The sequence below is a fragment of the Siniperca chuatsi genome, linkage group LG23 (genome assembly GCF_020085105.1).
Source record: "Siniperca chuatsi isolate FFG_IHB_CAS linkage group LG23, ASM2008510v1, whole genome shotgun sequence".
Classification (NCBI taxonomy): Eukaryota; Metazoa; Chordata; class Actinopteri; order Centrarchiformes; family Sinipercidae; genus Siniperca; species Siniperca chuatsi.
Window position 1 is genome coordinate 9,733,107 of NC_058064.1, and position 17,032 is coordinate 9,750,138.

Below are 17,032 nucleotides of genomic sequence, written 5' to 3' on the forward strand. Positions count from 1 at the left end.
GCAGGTGAACTGCATGCCCCCAGCTATAAACCCAAATAGCTGCTAAAAGTGTTTAGTTTGGTGGAATAACCAAACATCTCATCCACTGCAATTAAACAGCATTTGACTGGTGACATTTCAACTATCTACATTATACGAACTAAAATCAACGTGATTTAAGTTAATGATGACAGATCCCTCGAAGTGCCTTTTAGCACCTTTTCTGAAAATATTTGTTTACATCATAATGTACACAGAGCCTGACTGATGCTGATATTGATATTTGATATAGGCTCACTATTCTGTTTTTCATCATATACACATAACAAACATTTCTGTACTGTAATTTCTTGCTACTTAACGGCGAACATTTACATTCGTACATATATACTGTATATATGACAAGCTTAAATTGGCCAGCAATACTGGACATGCTGATGTGTCAGTCAGGCTTTAGTATTAAATGGACAGTAAAGTAGTAAAGGAATAATAATTCATAGGAATATTTTATGGATCCCATTTTCAAAATGCTGTATATAAAAAAGGCAAATGTAGTTAGTTACATCTGCTTTATTTGAGGAAAAATAATTTTGAGTATAAAAATAACAGACATCTGATGAACACATACATTCCCATGCATCTGCATTTTACTGTATTTCATGATCTTGCAGTTGGTTAGTACAGTGTTTCAGTGTCAGTGTTGTGTTTTTGCCTCTGTCCATGTTTCACGCTAGAATCTGGAATCATTATAGGCTCCATGTGAACTTCTGAACAGCAAACCTCTTAGTAGATAAATACATTAAGCAGCAAAGAGAGAAAAAACATCATAATATCAAATCAAATGTTATGATTATGCAATAGAATTACAAAACATGTCATTGGTCTTTTGCTAAGGATGTAAGAATTGATCATCACAACTGCTTTGTTCTTCTCTTTAGTTCAAGATTTAAAATTTGATGAGTCTGGGGCAAACTAAGCACATTCAACATTAATTTTACTGAAAAAGAAAACCTAAGGGCCAAAGAGTGAGACAATTTCACCTGTTTCCAATGCAAAACATGTTTTCTTGCCTGAAATGACCAATCATCTTGATACAAGTAACATAACTTTGTCCTTATTGTTCATGACTTTGACCTGCTGTCTTGATTTAAGATAGTGACACTGTTGCTACAAAATGTCTGATAGTGCACAAGAAACACATGGATTATTCTCACCACGAAGGCATGATTTTAACTCAAACTGCAGTTTTATTAAATTTATCAGCCATATGTGTCATTTATGAGTTTGAAGCTGAGTTGTGCAAAAACAAAAAATCAAGAATCATCATCCAACTTTTCGTCACAAAGTTTCATTAGTTCACATTTATTGTCCCTAATGGAGGTTTCCCCTGTGTTTTGATTGGAGCAACAACAACAAGAAAAAGAGATTTTGATTCCATGGACCTTTCACATGAGAGCAACCAAATTATATTAGAAATGCTTCTTTTACCTGTAATGTGAGTAGAAAGAAAATAGGCCTACCCTTCCCCTTGAGAAACAAATCAATACAATTACTTTAAAAGTGAATAAGAAGTAAGTCATTACATTTGAGTAACGAGGAGGCCAACACTGGTCATGGCTGTCTGTTAGATCTAAGTTTGTCCAACATGTTCACTTTCTCCGTCCAATCTGAGCCAGCATGCGCGCGTTCTCGGCCGCCTTGGCTCGCAGGTTTTTGGCCTTGGCCACATCAAAGAGGACGTTCATGATGTTGGTCGGGACGTCCAGGGACAGGGTCAGCCTGCTCCTCCGGTCCCCTTTGCTGCTGTTGCGGAGCATCTGCCCTCTGAGCTTCGTCCGGCTCATGAAGCGGTAGTTTGCGGGACTTGAAGTCCTTTTTTCCCGGCTGGACTCGGCAGAAGAGGAGGAGGAGGAAGAGGAGGAGGAGGTGAGATACTCCGCGGACTGCAGGAGGGACCCCCAGCCTTCCATGGGGGAGTAACCCGGCTCGTCCTCGTCGCTCCGGACCCCGATTGCGATCTGGTCGTCGCACAGGAGGTTGGTGCGGGTCTGGTAGAGGCGGAGGCACAGGCTGGAGGTCGGTGTGCACAGGACCGAGAGCAGCAGCAGGGTCTTCAGGGACGGCAGCATGCTGTGTCCTCTGGGACCAACACAGGTGAAGAGGGACAAAAATGTTTACTTCATGCCATTTAGTCTTTACAACATCTCATTGTCTATCTTAACATGATATTTCCTTTTGTACAATCCTTAAGTGTATTAATCTTAACGCAAGTGACGAAAAAAGGGGTTAAGAATGAAGGGGGTCTTAAAATACGGTGTAATTAGTCTTAACATTGCTTACACAAGTACTGTCGTCTCGATGTAGTCAACCAAAAATGTTAATTTACATTGAAAAAGAACGAAATAGACTCCTCCACACTATAATACCTCCCTTCTCTTATTAAAAATAGGACTTTAGATTTTGTTTTAAGATCGATAATTCAGAGCAAGTTCAGCTTGAGTCTTCAGAAAAGTCTTTAAGTCTTTGCACAAGAGCATTGAATATCTATTCTGGACCACAAGGCATTGATTTAAAGGCATTTGGGTCACAAACATGAAAGCAATAATTTTCGCACAACTTACCACTCGTGTCCTTTAATAAAGAATACAGTTAGAGAGATCAACCAACACGTATTTCTACAAAGAAAAAACAAACAGGCAAAAATCGTTACAAATAAAAAATGTATAAGAAATCCTGTTAAATTGATAATGTGTGCGGAGGTCAGCAGTGCGCACTGTCTGACCAGCAGTGTGTCTTGCTCGTCCATTCCCACTGCGTTCATTTAGTAGGAGACATCAAACTGCAGCCCTACGCCAGCAACAACGTCATCCCGTTGACATTTTGGTTTGCTGTGAAGTATCCCATTGGCTGTGATGCAGTGATGTAGAAATAAAAAATAAAAAATAAAGTTGGTAAATGTGACCTCCTGTCGGTGAACACGAGACATCACGACCACAGTAACAAAGGAAACACTTTTTTTCATGCAGTCTTTTGTGTGTTTTACATGCAGTTGAAGTGTTTTTACCCTTCACATGATTATTGACCACAGTACGCCTTAAATTAACACTTTGCCAGCCAATTAAAAACATTTTTAGAATTGAAGACATGTTTCATGGCAGGTCTGTAAGATTGCTAGTTCAGGACCACGGGCAGTTCCCGTTCAGGACCAGGGACAGCCCCCATTCATGTCCAGGGACAGTTCCCATTCAGGTCCAGGGACAGTTCCCATTCAGAACCAGGGACAGCCCCCATTCAGGACCAAGGATAGCTTCATCATTCAAACAACACTTTCTAAAACCAGAAGCATATAACATATAAAGCAGAAGAATGCTACTCAGTGTCATACATAAGTCACTGAAAACTGAATTTCGCTTCTCTGTGAAAGATACATTATTTAATGATATATTGTGACATTTGTTATATAAAGGTCTCCTCAAGTGTAGGTCCCTTTAATACATCACAAGGCCTCTTAATAGCATAATACTCCTGATATTACTCACTCATGCATGGCATTTCAGACAGTGAAATATATAAGATACATTGTCCCCTCTTTCAGTATGTGACACATATAAAAGGTGTTTCCCATCAGATTTCTTCATTGACAACTTGAGGTTATGGACTCAAGTGAATGACACCACGCAAACTGTGTTTGATATTAGTACCCAGTATGTATGATTTAAATGCTTTATATATGGCAATTTAATTTCAAAAGAAGACTGATATCTGAGATCTGGTGAACATTGTGTTTTACATGCAACACACACCGTGGGGACCACCTGCAGTGATGTACATTACCATTTCAAAACAAAGAGAGAGCATAGAAGGAGTGAGAGGAGCTGGTCAGCTTTATTGTAGGATTAATATGACTGTAAATCTTCACAGCTGGAGTAATCAGTCAGTGACACGGTGCAATAAGATGTCCTCCCACTCTCGCTTCTGCCCTGCAATTGATCTCTGAAATAGAGTAACTTGCTCCTCTTCAACTTCAATGGAAAAATCACACTTTCATTACTATGCTGGTTTATGTTGTTGTTAGTCACTTGAAATAGGATGTGTTGAGAACTCATCTGGTTTAAGGCCTTTTGCTCAGCTTAGGTGTGAAGGTCTACTGACCATACATTTTTTAGCCTGGTATTGAGTCTTTATTTTAAATGTCTAAACATTTTCATTGTCCCGAGGCTAGTGAATTTCAAGATATTATCACAGGCAAAAAGAAAGAAAAAGGTGATTTCATGTGTTTCCGTTCACCAATCAAAATTTAGCAACACCCTCACAATCCTCATAAACAGATTAGCAGAGTTTTTGAGTGTTCTTAACTCTTAACAAATAAAAACTAAGAACGTTTTTTTTCTCCACAAATTTTCAATGTTATAAAGAAATACTTAAAGGTATCATGTGGAGTTTCTGACCACTAGTAGCGCTATAGAGCAATGTTTTTATGAGTGGGTTCACATTTTGTTCTTATTTGCAGTTTTATTTTGTAGTAGCCTTATAATTTTTACTTAATGTAATCCTGTTGATCTTGCCTTGAGTTTTCAAGAGAGGTCTTTGTAAGCTTCTAAGCTTTTAACTTCCTAACTCTGCTGCACAGAATTTTGTTATGTATATGTATATCTGAGCAGGTGTAAGTGTGTCTGTATATATGTACGTGAATGTCTTTGTATACACTTTTTTGTGCAAATAAATAAACACGCAGGCGGCATAATTCACATCCTGATGTTAGTTTCACGCCATTCCGCTAATCAACAGTTGATGGCGGTAACGGCCCAAAAAAACGTAACAATGGGTCAACAAAGGTAGTGAAGAAGCCTGCTAGCAAGCAAATATGGATGTAGACAATACAAGATTTAAATCTGACTTTGCAGATGTTTTAGGAGGAAGGAAACACATTTGTTAGACCTCAAAGATAAACACAATGCATTTTGGTGAGTAACACTGACTGTAAGCTTGTAAACTTGTTTACAAGAAAACTCCACAGGGCACTTTTTAAGATCTGAAACCACGTTTTCAGAGAAAATTATTTAATTTCTATTTTATTTGGAAATAAGTGATATTATTTCAATACTATCTTAGGTCTTGACTAGTTGTGGTTGGCAGGGGGTGTGGTTCAGCGAGAACAGCTTGTCACTGTAGACTGTGTTACCATATCTCACAGATCTAAGCATCTTAGCATGTGGGAGTATATTGCAGTGCAGAATCGTGACTAATATGACGAAATTCTCTGGAGGCTTGTTGGTCAAAGACTCATCTGTCACTTTGATGGAATTTCTGCTTTAAATACTGATTATTGTTAGTGAGCAACCCTTTGAGGAACTGATTTCAGTTTAAGAAACCTGGTGGTGGAGCTGGTGCAGCATGTTGCCATGTTGACATGAGAATTCAGCTCCAACTTAAAAACTAACATTACAGTATTCTCTTTAAAATATCAACCAATAACAACCTGAAAATTGTGTCGTGTATTTTCATGTGTCACACTGCCAGAAAAAAAAAACTTTGAACGCGTGCTGCCCCCACATCAACACCCACGCAGGAATCCCCTGCTACTGCTGCGTCGGTCTGATGGAGAGTCCTCTAAAACAGTCCCTGCGTGATCTCCCTCACTGGGCCCCTGTTGGCCCCTCATCTGGCTCCCAGCCTGACCCATAACACCCCCTGCCAAAGGAACATATGTAGTGGTGGAGGTGGCAGCAGGCAATCAGCTACCAGCTTCTTATTTTTCATATCGCACAGGATGCAGGGCAATTGACAAAACATAAGAAAGGTGACTGAACGTTACATAAAGAGACTCGAGAGATGGACAGAAGAGACAAGCACGACAAAGACATATCACAAAAGAAAAGACGGATTTAATTTTTCAGTAGTAAACTCAAGTCTAATCACAGTCTATTTCAGAAATATATATCAAAAATGACAAAATTAACACATTTTTAATAATTAATTTTGATTTGACACTGTCCATAAAACAAATCAAGAAACAGCTGTTAAACTATATAAATAAATACAATATAAAACATTTTAAACAGTTATGTACAAAACTGATCTTTCTTGTTTGGGGTTGCTAGTTTGATCTCCAGGGTTCAGTACCTGTGGAAGTGTAAATCCGTTTTTTATCACTATGATAAAGGTGAACAGAATATTTAACTGCCCCTAGTATCCTCCCATTCATACTGTACAACCAAAACCCTTTTAAAGAAGAATTTCTTACTTATCTGATTAGCTGTTACAATGTGTATTTCATCTGTGATCTGGTTGGTACCTCCTACCACTTCTTTCCATCCCACACCAACTCTGGCACTCTTGTCTTGAGGAGAATCGGTTTCTGTTGCCACCACAGCCCCCATACACAAATGGCCTGCATTCCCCTGAGCGAGGGTGGAAGTACCAGAGCAGAACATATTCTGAACAGGCCCCCTCTGACATCGGCTCCAGGCAGTGGTCTGTTGCTGGAATTGCATGTGAGGTGGCAAAGGGGTTAAAATAAAATGGTTAAAAATACTGTATTTCCCCATATTCCAGGTGTTGGATATGCTGCAAAAATTAGGAAAATGTTTCAGTATGTTTGAAGAGTGGAATCACTGACTTTAATCTACATTATTCTTTCACACTTCAAACAGATGCCACTTGAGGCCACTAGTTTGCAAAATGCCTGGTACAGCTATGGTTAAAAGAGGGGTTGTAAGGACTCCAGGAGATATTAGAGTACGTCTGACAAGATTTCGCAACTTAGATGATAAAAACCTGCTGTACCATTGAGCTGAGTGTATGTGTAAAAGGAATACTTGCTTATTTGCTTTCTTGAATGAGAATAAAACAGCTAGTTTACAATACATAGAATAAATAAGCTGTATTACTGAGTTGTCACACATCGTATTTCTGTATTTAACACATGCCAAAATTAGAAACAAGCAGCCAGCTTATGCATCACAGCCATTTCTTACTACTTACATACAACATACAACATGTAAGATTAGAGTTGCTGAAAACCAGAACGTTGAAACTTTTGACTTCCTGTTTCCCCCAGTTTCCGTCTTTGTGCTAAGCTAGGCTAAGTGCTCGTCATTAACGCCTGAGATTAAACTGATATTGATCTTCTCATGTAACCCTTAGGAAGACAGAAAATAAGTGAACTTCCCAAATTGTCACACTATTCCTTTAATATGAGTGAGTAACTATAAACTGAGTTGCTGGATGCTATCAATGTGTTTATCTTTTCTGACTTACGCACATTACGTCACCACATTCTTCACACTTCAGATCTTCCTTTTCACTGCATATTGTTATTCATAAATTTCCTCATGAAATTTAGCACAGGCTGTCAAACAATCATGGATTAAGTTTTGGTCTTATCATTCTCTCCCACCTTGTGCTTTTAACAATTTCAAGCAACTCATTACTCATAGATCATGAAAATATGAGACACAGACAGAAACATAGATATAAGGAGCAAGTAAACAAGAGAGAACAGAGGGAATGCAGAAAGATAAGAAGAAAATCAGTTGTCTTGGCCACGCACCAGCAGTGTTTGTTCCAAATACCCTTCTTTTCTTCCTCTGTCCCCACTCTGCAGTCCCTCCCTCAAGAGAATCTGAAGGAAAACAACATAAATGAGAAGTCTTACATGTTGGTGGATTCGATCATCAGAAACCATAAAGAGAAGGACCTACTTTGACTGGACCAACACTCAATGAAAGCCAGTGGTGTTTTGACTCATCTTAAATCCAACTGAGAGTGGTCATTGTTTCTCCAAGTAGTTGAGCATCATAGAGGATTCACTGATAGTCTTTTTGATCTCTTTGTGCAAACTTTCTGTAAATCTGCAACACTACAGACTTAGTTTGAGGGTATTACAGTTACACAATCACACAATTCAAATCCTGCTAACGTTAAAACCAGGGATGAAAGAGGAAATCCAAAAATATCATTAAAAAGTCATTGAAAGAGCTGGAAGAAACAAGTTTAGAGGTACACAGCAGCAAGCACAGTTTCTAGTTCTTTGTTCTATTAAGTTTGCTGTGATCTCTTTTCATCTGATTTGATCAAACAACATCACTAACAACAAACTCTCAGTTGAGTCAGAGACACGCGTCAAGGAATTGACCATTTATAGCAAACAATTATACAGTTAGAAAAGACTCTGCACTTCACGGGAGTTCTCTTTGAGTGAGAACTAATCCCATCCTAATATAAAGTAAGTAAAAAGGAACACTAGTCAGCTTCCTTTCTGTGCTGTGAAACAATACAGCAGATTTCTTGCAACAACTTGGAGCCACAGATGGTTAAAAGCAGTAAAGTCTCCAAATGAAAGTGTAAATATTGAACTGTGGCCCATGGTGCTTGTGCACTTTCATTATTTTGTACACAGAATGAGCTAAATGTCACTGTTTTACATCTAATGATTGTAATTTATGAATTAACATGCTGACATTGACTATAGGCAATGACAGGCTCATTCCTTGATTAATTTTCTGGTTATGTTTACCTAAAGCAAGAATTAAAATAAATTGGGATGCAGAAAGCTATTCTTACCGGGGGACTGTATTCGCTAATGAGCTTCATGAAATATTTTTGCTGCTTTTTTATCTTAATGCTGAGGGCCTCAGTAATAGCAGCACTAGAGGAGCTAAACAGTTATGTGCTGTATATTTAAAACAATTTTTTTTGGGATACTAGACAGTGTAGAAATAGACAGAAAGATAGAGATAAACTGACTACAAACAGATGTATAAAAAATGGATGAGACTGATGACAAACACAACCTCTTCTTTTCTTTAGTAAATGACCATGATAGAAGCATGATAATATACTCTGAGGTGTCCCAATATAAGAAAACAATAGATGAGATGGAGGTGATGATTTCGGTGATAATAGTGTCCCAATATTTTCTTTATCTGAACACCTCAGAGTCCATTATTACTGTTGCAAAGTCTCCATAATCTCAACTAACACACCAGAAAAATGGCCTACATCACAGCTGTTACACATAAGTATGACATGCAGTATGTGACCATTTAGCTATGACACACACTTGGTCACACGCTATAAATTTGTTGTGGGTACAACTGAGCAATTTCGAAAATTATGATATCTCAGGCATCTGTGTGTTTGGCCCATGGGCTCAGACAACAATCCGACAGCAAACAGTTTGTGTTGATGTGTAACATTGAAATAATTATTATTACCAGTGTGGTTTGGTAGGATCCATTTTTCCGCGAGGATCTCAGGGGCAGGACTGGTCATTTCTCCCACTTGGTCACCATATTCTTTCTCTTCCACTTCTTCACCTTCTTCTTGCATCCCTTCTTCATGAAGGTCACTGTTGAGGGACACCACTACATCATCTGGCACATTTTTCTTCTCAGTGACTGAGGTTGTTCCATCTGGATCCACAGACTTTACCATGAACTTGTATTCCAGCCCTGTAGTGATGCAAACATGATACACACACAATGACTTACATGCATGAACACCAAATAAGGCTGTTTTTCCTATTTTTTTTATCTTGTTATATACATCAACAAACTTTTGAAATAATAGAATATTCAGTGGCAAAGTTTAAGACCATTAAATCATAATTTCAGATATTTTAAACCTGGGCTTTATGCCCTCCAAACCACGTTGTTTATTATTTCATACTTCACTGTAGAGCTCTTTCTACTTGCAGTTTGCTGGAAGCGCCACTGCCTAATAAAAAGCAACGGCAGTGAAACACAAAAAGTGATTAAAATACATATTTTCACCAAATATATTGTGGTATTAGACATGTGGTTTTAATAAGCAACTATTAGGCGGCAAGCAGAACATTCATGCGCTGATATTTTGTGCTGACATCATATATGTTTTTCTGCAAGTATGAATGCATTTTCACACCAACCTCTTCTAGGTAATTACAAGTATTTGAAAAGCAAAAGTGTGTGGTAAACATAGCAGAGAAGCAAGCCTTGTCAAAGGTGCAAAGGACAGTCATATGAACTCATATATCTATAATATTATGTATTAAGTACATAAATACTTGAGAAATATCTGCTGGAGTTTAACTAGAGATGATTTTAAACACTTAAAGAAACTCTACACTGAATTATAAGCACAGTTGTCATAATAGTAAAAGTAAGAAAGTAAAACTTTATATATAGCACTTTTTAAAATCAGGGCTACTGCTTTACAGTTACAAAAAAAGACATTAAAAAGCATTGAATAAATATTTTCAAAGACAAGCAAAAATTGTTAAAGAATAAGAACAAATCAGGGCAAGGGAGCATCAATAAAATTAATTTAATTTAATAAATCAGTTTTGAGATGAGATTTAAAACACTGTGAAAAAGGTCTATTGCAGAAAGGTTGACAAAACGCAGAATTATCCTTTAAGTTTCTTGTAAGTGTGTAGTGGATTCTTGGTGAGGCGTCCCACTTAATGGCAGTCTCATGTTTGTGAATGGCTCTACTGTTTCTGGCACCATGGTGTGTGTTCCTCTGAGAGAACATAACAGATGGCACAACACACACGGGTGCCATGCTGCTGCCACGGGAGCTCTACAACAAACAACCACACACACACACACACACAAACACACACGATACACACACTCAAACAATATGTAGGCCTATCTAGAGTCACACGTTTATTTGCTCTTGGATAAATGCACAGAAAAGTACAAGCACACATAGAGAGTTCAAAATGTACAAGTGAATAACATGACACCCCCCAATCCACACACACACACACACACACACACACACACACACACCCTCACACAAACAATCTTACCACACTTTTCTACCACTTCCTGGGTCACTAGCTCCTTCACTTCTTCAGCCTTGACACAGAGAATGAAAAGATTCAAAGTAATTTAATTCAGTTATTCATTTTGCTAACTCTATTTATATTCTCTGAATGTTCTGAAAAAAACGTACTGAGAGTCCAGGCTCCCCCTTCTTGCCTTTTCCTCCTTCAATACCCATTGTACCCTATAAAAACAATATATATATATAACAATATAATATTTACAAATGCACAGGATTAATTACATTCTATCAAGCTATAAGTATTTGTACAAAGCATTTGCTTCCCTAGCTATCCACCAGCACCTTTAACCAAGATTAACGCCACATTCATGTTATATTGTACCATAATTACAAACAGTGACAAAACATTCATGTCAGACTGGTAGTTTAGGTCACTAAACTGGTCATTGAGCATTACATCTCCGCCATAATTAATAATAATTGTGCAATATTCTGTTTACTCCTCAAGTGCAATATTAGTTTTCCCTTGTTAGTTTTTCTTATTTATTGTTACGGATATACCTCAATTACTCTCGACAGTACATGCACCTCCGCTTTTACTATTATTTATTACATAATTAGTGACATTGTATTTATACTGTACTTCACCATCTACCAGTAAACCCACTTGGTACTCGACACTTAGTTTATCTTATACTTATACCAACATGTTACTTAATTTATTTATTTCTGACCTGTTTATAGTGTATAATATCGTTTTTTCCTGTGTGCACTGACGTAAAGGCGAGCTACTGTAACAAAGAGTTTCCCTACGGGGATCAATAAAGTATTTCTGATTCTGATTCTGATATTAAAAAGTGGTATTTATGGGGAGTTTCTGATGCCTAAGATATCTCCCACTTAGCAAAAATAAACAAACAAGTGTCAACAAACTGGTGCAAAAATGGTGCAGAAAGTTTGATGTAAAATCCAATACTAACACGAAAACAATTACATGCAGCTATTAAAAAATTAAAACATGCATAAACGACACTGGTATCAAAGCCTCATGGGAGCTCACTGGTGTTGTATCTTTATCATTGTTTTACCTTTGTTAAAATGATTAGGTGCTCAAATTCTACCATCGAGTACAGTAGAGAATGAGAAAACCCATTGAGTTACAGAAGCTAGTGGAACAGAAGCTAGCTAGGAGAGGGTCAAGACTCAGCCCTCTCCACTAGAAGTTTGTTTAGAGAAGTGGGTTCATGTATGGGTCTCACACTCTCTCCTCTTAGTCCTGGAGTCCCGGGCGCTCCCCTCTGACATGGCTTCACTCTGCCCCTTCTGCCCCTTTCCCCCTGTTTGACGAAAATCAAAGTGTGCACAGAGAAAACACATTGTGAGTTTTGAAATTCTTTCACACAGAACCTCTACACTAACAAGGAAAGATCCATGGCAGCACATCTCACAACTAATTTCTAAGCAGTATGAGAAAGACCAATTAGGTACATCCTTGGAATATCCTCATTAGAGGTTTCCAGCCACTCTCTGTCAACACTGAAAGTCTGGTAATTGTAGCTGAAAGGAGCTAATTGAGTAAGATATTACTTGAAAGCTGCAGATGGAAATAGGCCTCTGCGTATGTGTGTGTGCAGCCCAGTATCACGCGAAAGCAGTGTCACGTTTTGCCTTGCCTAGGCGTGAAAAGTACACGTGTGTATGAAGGTGCAGTACCAGCAGGGGGCGATAATGACGGGTGCATAGGGCAAACGTAGTATAAAGAGCGACAAAGTACGCAAAGGGAGGATGTCGGACAGGACTTTCACACGGGAGACTGGGGTTTGTTTCCCATGTGAAACCAATGGTCAACGTTGATTGTTTTAAGGAAGTAGTTGTTTTAACCCAAACCATGATCTTTTCCTAAACCCAACCAAGTAGTTTAGGTGCCTAAACCAAACCAAACTGCGACTGTCACCTGAAATGTTTCTTAGCAAGCTTTATTGTTTTCACACAGGAGACTAGGTGTTGAAAACGCGACACTGCCACGCCTAGGCGAGGCAAAACGTGACACTGCCATGGTGGACCAGTGTGGACCGGTGGGTGTATTACATGCTCTGGTGTGATACAGGGTTGCTGTGAGTATGTGTGTGTGTGTGTGTGTGTGTGTGTGTTAATTAAGGACATGTCTCTGCTGTATCCTCTGCTGCAGTATACATGCTGCCAGTCTCTCTGTTCAAGACACAGACATAGTGATGACTGTAATCAAGCTCAGCTCATCCATTGTGTTCTTCTTCTCTTGTAAGTTAGACTTTTTTTTCCCAGAAATGTATTTTTGAAAGACTGACAGATAGCTGTACCTGCTCTGTACCCATTCAAGGATTAACACTTTAATAGAAGCCTAAAGATAATAATACATACATACATACAACTAATACATTTGTTCTCACAGACATATGTGAATAGGGAGTAAATATGAGAGCACTGAACTGGTATCCAACCAGATTTAGGACTAATGCCAAGAAATCTGTCAGTTGCATCCCTGTTGCTGTATAGTCAGATATAACATCCTATCAGTTGTATCCTTAAAGCAGATTCATTTCAAGACCCTGACACCACATACAATTTATAGATATATCTTACCCTCAGGAGAAATACATTACTGTATATATATGTTAATAGTAGCTTCTGGTTTAGCAGACATGGCTTTTTTGTGCTGCCACACCTCAGTGTTAGTTAAAGAAGTGGCTACAGTGTGACAGCACCATTCAGTTAAAGGCAGTGGTAGTTCTTGGCTAGGCTTGTTCTTGGATGGGTATACTTCATTAAAGTAGTGATTCATAATCTCAACCACACTACTGAGGTGCGCCAGCCAGTGAAAAGGCTGTGGAAGCTTGAGTGGTTAATGTTGCTATTTATAGAAAAAATTATATAGCCTGAGATGGCCCAATACAATTTCTTGTCATTTTGAGTTGTCTACATTCCATATATATATATTTTTTTAATTAAACTTATTTTATTTTTTATTTTTCAAAGTTGAAAAGGCACCGATTTCGTGGAATGACCCATAAATCCTTTGGGTCTATTATTGTGTGCCAACAACTTACTGTTCTTGTCAAACAACTGTATGTCAAGAAAACTAATAAGTTAATCATGTGTATATCTATTTTTTACCCTACCTGTATGATCCCAAGAAAAGGATTTAATTATGTTATTTTCTTGGCATATTAAACATTGTCTCATAAATGAAATCATGACTTAAGTATGACATTATATTGAGATAAAAAAGCATGGCTCCATTGATGGTGCTTACGAGTCTATCCATGTCAGCTCAGACTGACAGATTTGTCAGGAGAGATCACTGATCAACAATTTTTCTGTATGAAGATCTGACACTGGCAGAGATGAGCTACCGAAGTCCTTGTTAAAGGAGAAGAGTTAGACTACTATTAATTTGTTATCTTGAGAAAATGACACAGTGAAGTCGTGATCAAGAGAACAGCTTGATATCTTGATATAATGAGGTAATTAATCTGTAATGTTGATAACAAACCCACATTCTCACACGAGTCAGTATCACATTTCCCCAATACACTAAGACAGTAGGAATACTGTACCTTAAGTCCTGTGTTCCCACGGGGTCCTGGGAGTCCTGGTGGTCCCTCATCTCCATCCCTTCCTGGAATCCCTGCTGACCCCTTAAACCCTGGGAAACCTGGGAAACCTGCTAAACCCTGCATGGAACAAGAATAACGTGAGGAAGTAAATTAAAACACCAACACATGATTTTTGATGGGAAGATAAAAACACATGTTCTTTTACATACCTGAAATATAAAATTAACACAAATTACTTTAAAGTACTTTATAAAATTGTTTGGATATATGACCAGTGACACTGATGTTAATTTACTAACCTTTTCTCCTTTCACTCCTAGATCACCATCAGCACCATTGATGCCTCCCTCTCCCTTATCACCCTGAAGTGATATCACATGATGAAAATAGTGAGTTTGTATATGTTCAGGGGACAAGAGAAAGAGAAATATGTGCACACTTGAATGTTCACCTTGCGCCCTGTGAGTCCATTCAGTCCAGGTATGCCAGGGGTGCCGGAGAACCCCATATCTCCCTGTTTTGCAAAGACACCATGTTGCATACAGAGTTATCAAGATTACTGACAGGATTTCTTCATTGTTAGATAACATATAACTCCCTTTTGGTCTAATCAGATGCTAATTCAGGTCTAACCTTTTCTCCATCCAGGCCTGGACTCCCAATGCGTCCAGGTAAACCTCTGAAACCCTGTAACAGCAGGTAACACTTTAGAACATGACTGCACAAACAGAAATTACAATACAGCAATATCCTGCAAATAGAGAACCTGAAACTCAGAAAGACAACCACAAGGGACCAAGGTGGGGAAAAAAAACAATCAGTGGGACAACTGACAAATAATAACTGCCTCCACCTTATCTCCCTTCTCCCCTCTGTCTCCTGGTAAGCCGGGTTCTCCTGGATCACCCTGTGAAAAAAATAAAACAAACAAAACAAAATAACCTACCATTATGTTGAATCTTTAGAAATTAAACTTACCATCATTGGTTATATATAAATTTTCAGTATACCTGATTGCCCTTCTGGCCCAGCAGTCCTAGATCTCCTTTGTCCCCCTTGGCCCCATCCACTCCATGATCTCCATTGACACCCTTAAATCACATCATGGATATTACTGTATGTGATTCCCAGAATTTAAATTTAAATTTTGGCTCCAAAATGTTTACAATTACTGAATATTTGTTTGTTTATGTTTGTACTATAGCTCTACCATCACTCCATTGAGTCCTGGCTCTCCGGGATCTCCCTGTAGGAAAATATGACGATTTCACACAGAGCAGTACCATAAAAGTATTGAATGGTTAAACTAATGTTGTTGCAGTGACATGATATTAAAACGAACCCCTACTTACCTTCTGGCCTACTGGTCCTCGTGCTCCAAACCGTCCCAATGCACCCTTGGTGCCTGCATCACCCTTTAAGCCCTTTTAAAAACAATTGAAAATACTTTCCATAATTATGTTTTTTTTTTTCTGCAGTCGCATGTATTATAAATTAAAGTATGAAGCAAGCTGGTGATTGTCTATCAGAGACTTAATCATAACCGGTATGACATCACTGTTGAGAACCGCTAAATGTCTTGTGGAAAGTATTCTTCTTCTTTGCATTTATTCAACTGTTTACATCAGGATTTATTACCTTGAGTCCAGGAGGACCGTCCTCACCCTTTTCTCCTTTGTCGCCATCAAAACCCGGTGGACCGCGCTCACCCTGAAACAAAACATCTACTCAATTCTTCAAAGGTTTTTTTAGATGTTTACTTTATGTGTGTTTTTAGATATGTTTGGATATTTATAGTATTTATTAAAGCATTTATTCCTAATTCCACATATAGGTTTTTGAGTTTATAGCCTTTTTTGTTGTTTTAGCTTTTACATTTTTTCTTCTCTTATTTATTGTGTGTGTATTTGTCAAGATGCTTAGTGCAATTGCCCTTGTGGGAATAAATAAAGTCATATTGTACTGAATTGAAACCAGATGGCAAATATCGTCAAAAACTTTCTTTTTACTTTAATTTATTGAGCAATAGGATAAATGACTACAAGAGGATCTCACCGCGTCTCCTTTGGAACCCTTAAATCCACGGGGTCCTTGGATTTGAAGCACACTCCCCTGTAGGAAGGGATTCAATTGTGAATACAAGATACAAATCAATGTAATCTGTAACAAATGATAAATGTAATGTGAATTCCTATGGATACATCAAGCCATGTGTACTTCCTGCGTGTTTGGTCTCGTACGATACGCAATGTGTACTGTCGGCAAACAAACTGTATGTAATTTGTTGTAATTTGCTCTGCACCAAGTCAACTGTAATGAATCAGTGCAAAGGCTAAATACTTTGTGATTTACCTACGAAGAAACATGAAAATCATCATACCCTTTCTCCTCTGACTCCAGGTAACCCACGGTCCCCCTGCAAAGAAAGATACTTTTTAAAATGACTTTCCCAACATTATTATTTCAATTCCAGGTGTCAACAAAAACTTTATACCTCTTGGAGTAAGAAAACTGCTGAGCCCTCACAGCATTTTATTAAATCCCGTCACAATACAATAAAATCCAGTCCAATATGATCTCCTTTGATAAAATGTCATGAATGGTTGTTGCACACAACATTACCAAGGTTTAGTGGTGTTTGAGAGGAATGAGTTGTTCAGTTGTGACACTTCAGTGGAGAA

At 38.3% G+C, this 17,032-nt stretch overlaps 2 protein-coding genes across 6 annotated transcripts in view; both read right to left on the reverse strand.

The window, feature by feature from the left end:
* Window positions 1-534: 534 nt before the first annotated feature.
* ucn3l (urocortin 3, like) lies at window positions 535-5,391 on the reverse strand. Of its 2 annotated transcripts, none has more exons than XM_044185813.1 (2): window positions 2,601-5,391; window positions 535-2,125 (listed from the first exon to the last, which is right to left on the reverse strand). In XM_044185813.1, exon 2 carries the CDS (start codon window positions 2,106-2,108, stop codon window positions 1,629-1,631), a length of 480 nt encoding a protein of 159 aa, XP_044041748.1. In that variant the 5' UTR covers window positions 2,109-2,125; window positions 2,601-5,391; the 3' UTR covers window positions 535-1,628. The 2 variants fall into 2 exon arrangements, with proteins under 2 accessions (XP_044041748.1, XP_044041747.1); XM_044185812.1 differs by having other exon boundaries at window positions 535-2,118; window positions 2,601-4,999.
* Window positions 5,392-5,842: 451 nt separating this feature from the next.
* The window catches only part of col7a1l (collagen type VII alpha 1-like), a 65,510-nt gene continuing 54,320 nt past the window's right edge, over window positions 5,843-17,032 (reverse strand). For 3 of the 4 annotated variants that reach the window (XM_044185807.1, XM_044185806.1, XM_044185804.1), the window contains 17 exons: window positions 16,732-16,767; window positions 16,407-16,463; window positions 15,990-16,061; window positions 15,704-15,775; window positions 15,562-15,597; window positions 15,362-15,442; window positions 15,205-15,258; window positions 14,985-15,038; window positions 14,803-14,865; window positions 14,651-14,713; window positions 14,352-14,468; window positions 12,018-12,095; window positions 10,927-10,980; window positions 10,781-10,829; window positions 9,198-9,434; window positions 7,532-7,603; window positions 5,843-6,461 (listed from right to left, as the gene is read on the reverse strand). In XM_044185807.1, the coding sequence (XP_044041742.1) occupies window positions 6,253-6,461; window positions 7,532-7,603; window positions 9,198-9,434; window positions 10,781-10,829; window positions 10,927-10,980; window positions 12,018-12,095; window positions 14,352-14,468; window positions 14,651-14,713; window positions 14,803-14,865; window positions 14,985-15,038; window positions 15,205-15,258; window positions 15,362-15,442; window positions 15,562-15,597; window positions 15,704-15,775; window positions 15,990-16,061; window positions 16,407-16,463; window positions 16,732-16,767 (1,404 nt within the window). In that variant the 3' untranslated portion in view covers window positions 5,843-6,252. The remainder of the gene's footprint in view (window positions 6,462-7,531; window positions 7,604-9,197; window positions 9,435-10,780; window positions 10,830-10,926; window positions 10,981-12,017; window positions 12,096-14,351; window positions 14,469-14,650; window positions 14,714-14,802; window positions 14,866-14,984; window positions 15,039-15,204; window positions 15,259-15,361; window positions 15,443-15,561; window positions 15,598-15,703; window positions 15,776-15,989; window positions 16,062-16,406; window positions 16,464-16,731; window positions 16,768-17,032) is intronic. The other variant, XM_044185805.1, reaches the window with a different exon arrangement.

Excerpts from the sequence above, each read along its gene's own strand:
- ucn3l (XM_044185813.1), bottom strand. The coding sequence starts at position 2,108 with ATGCTGCCGTCCCTGAAGACCCTGCTGCTGCTCTCGGTCCTGTGCACA.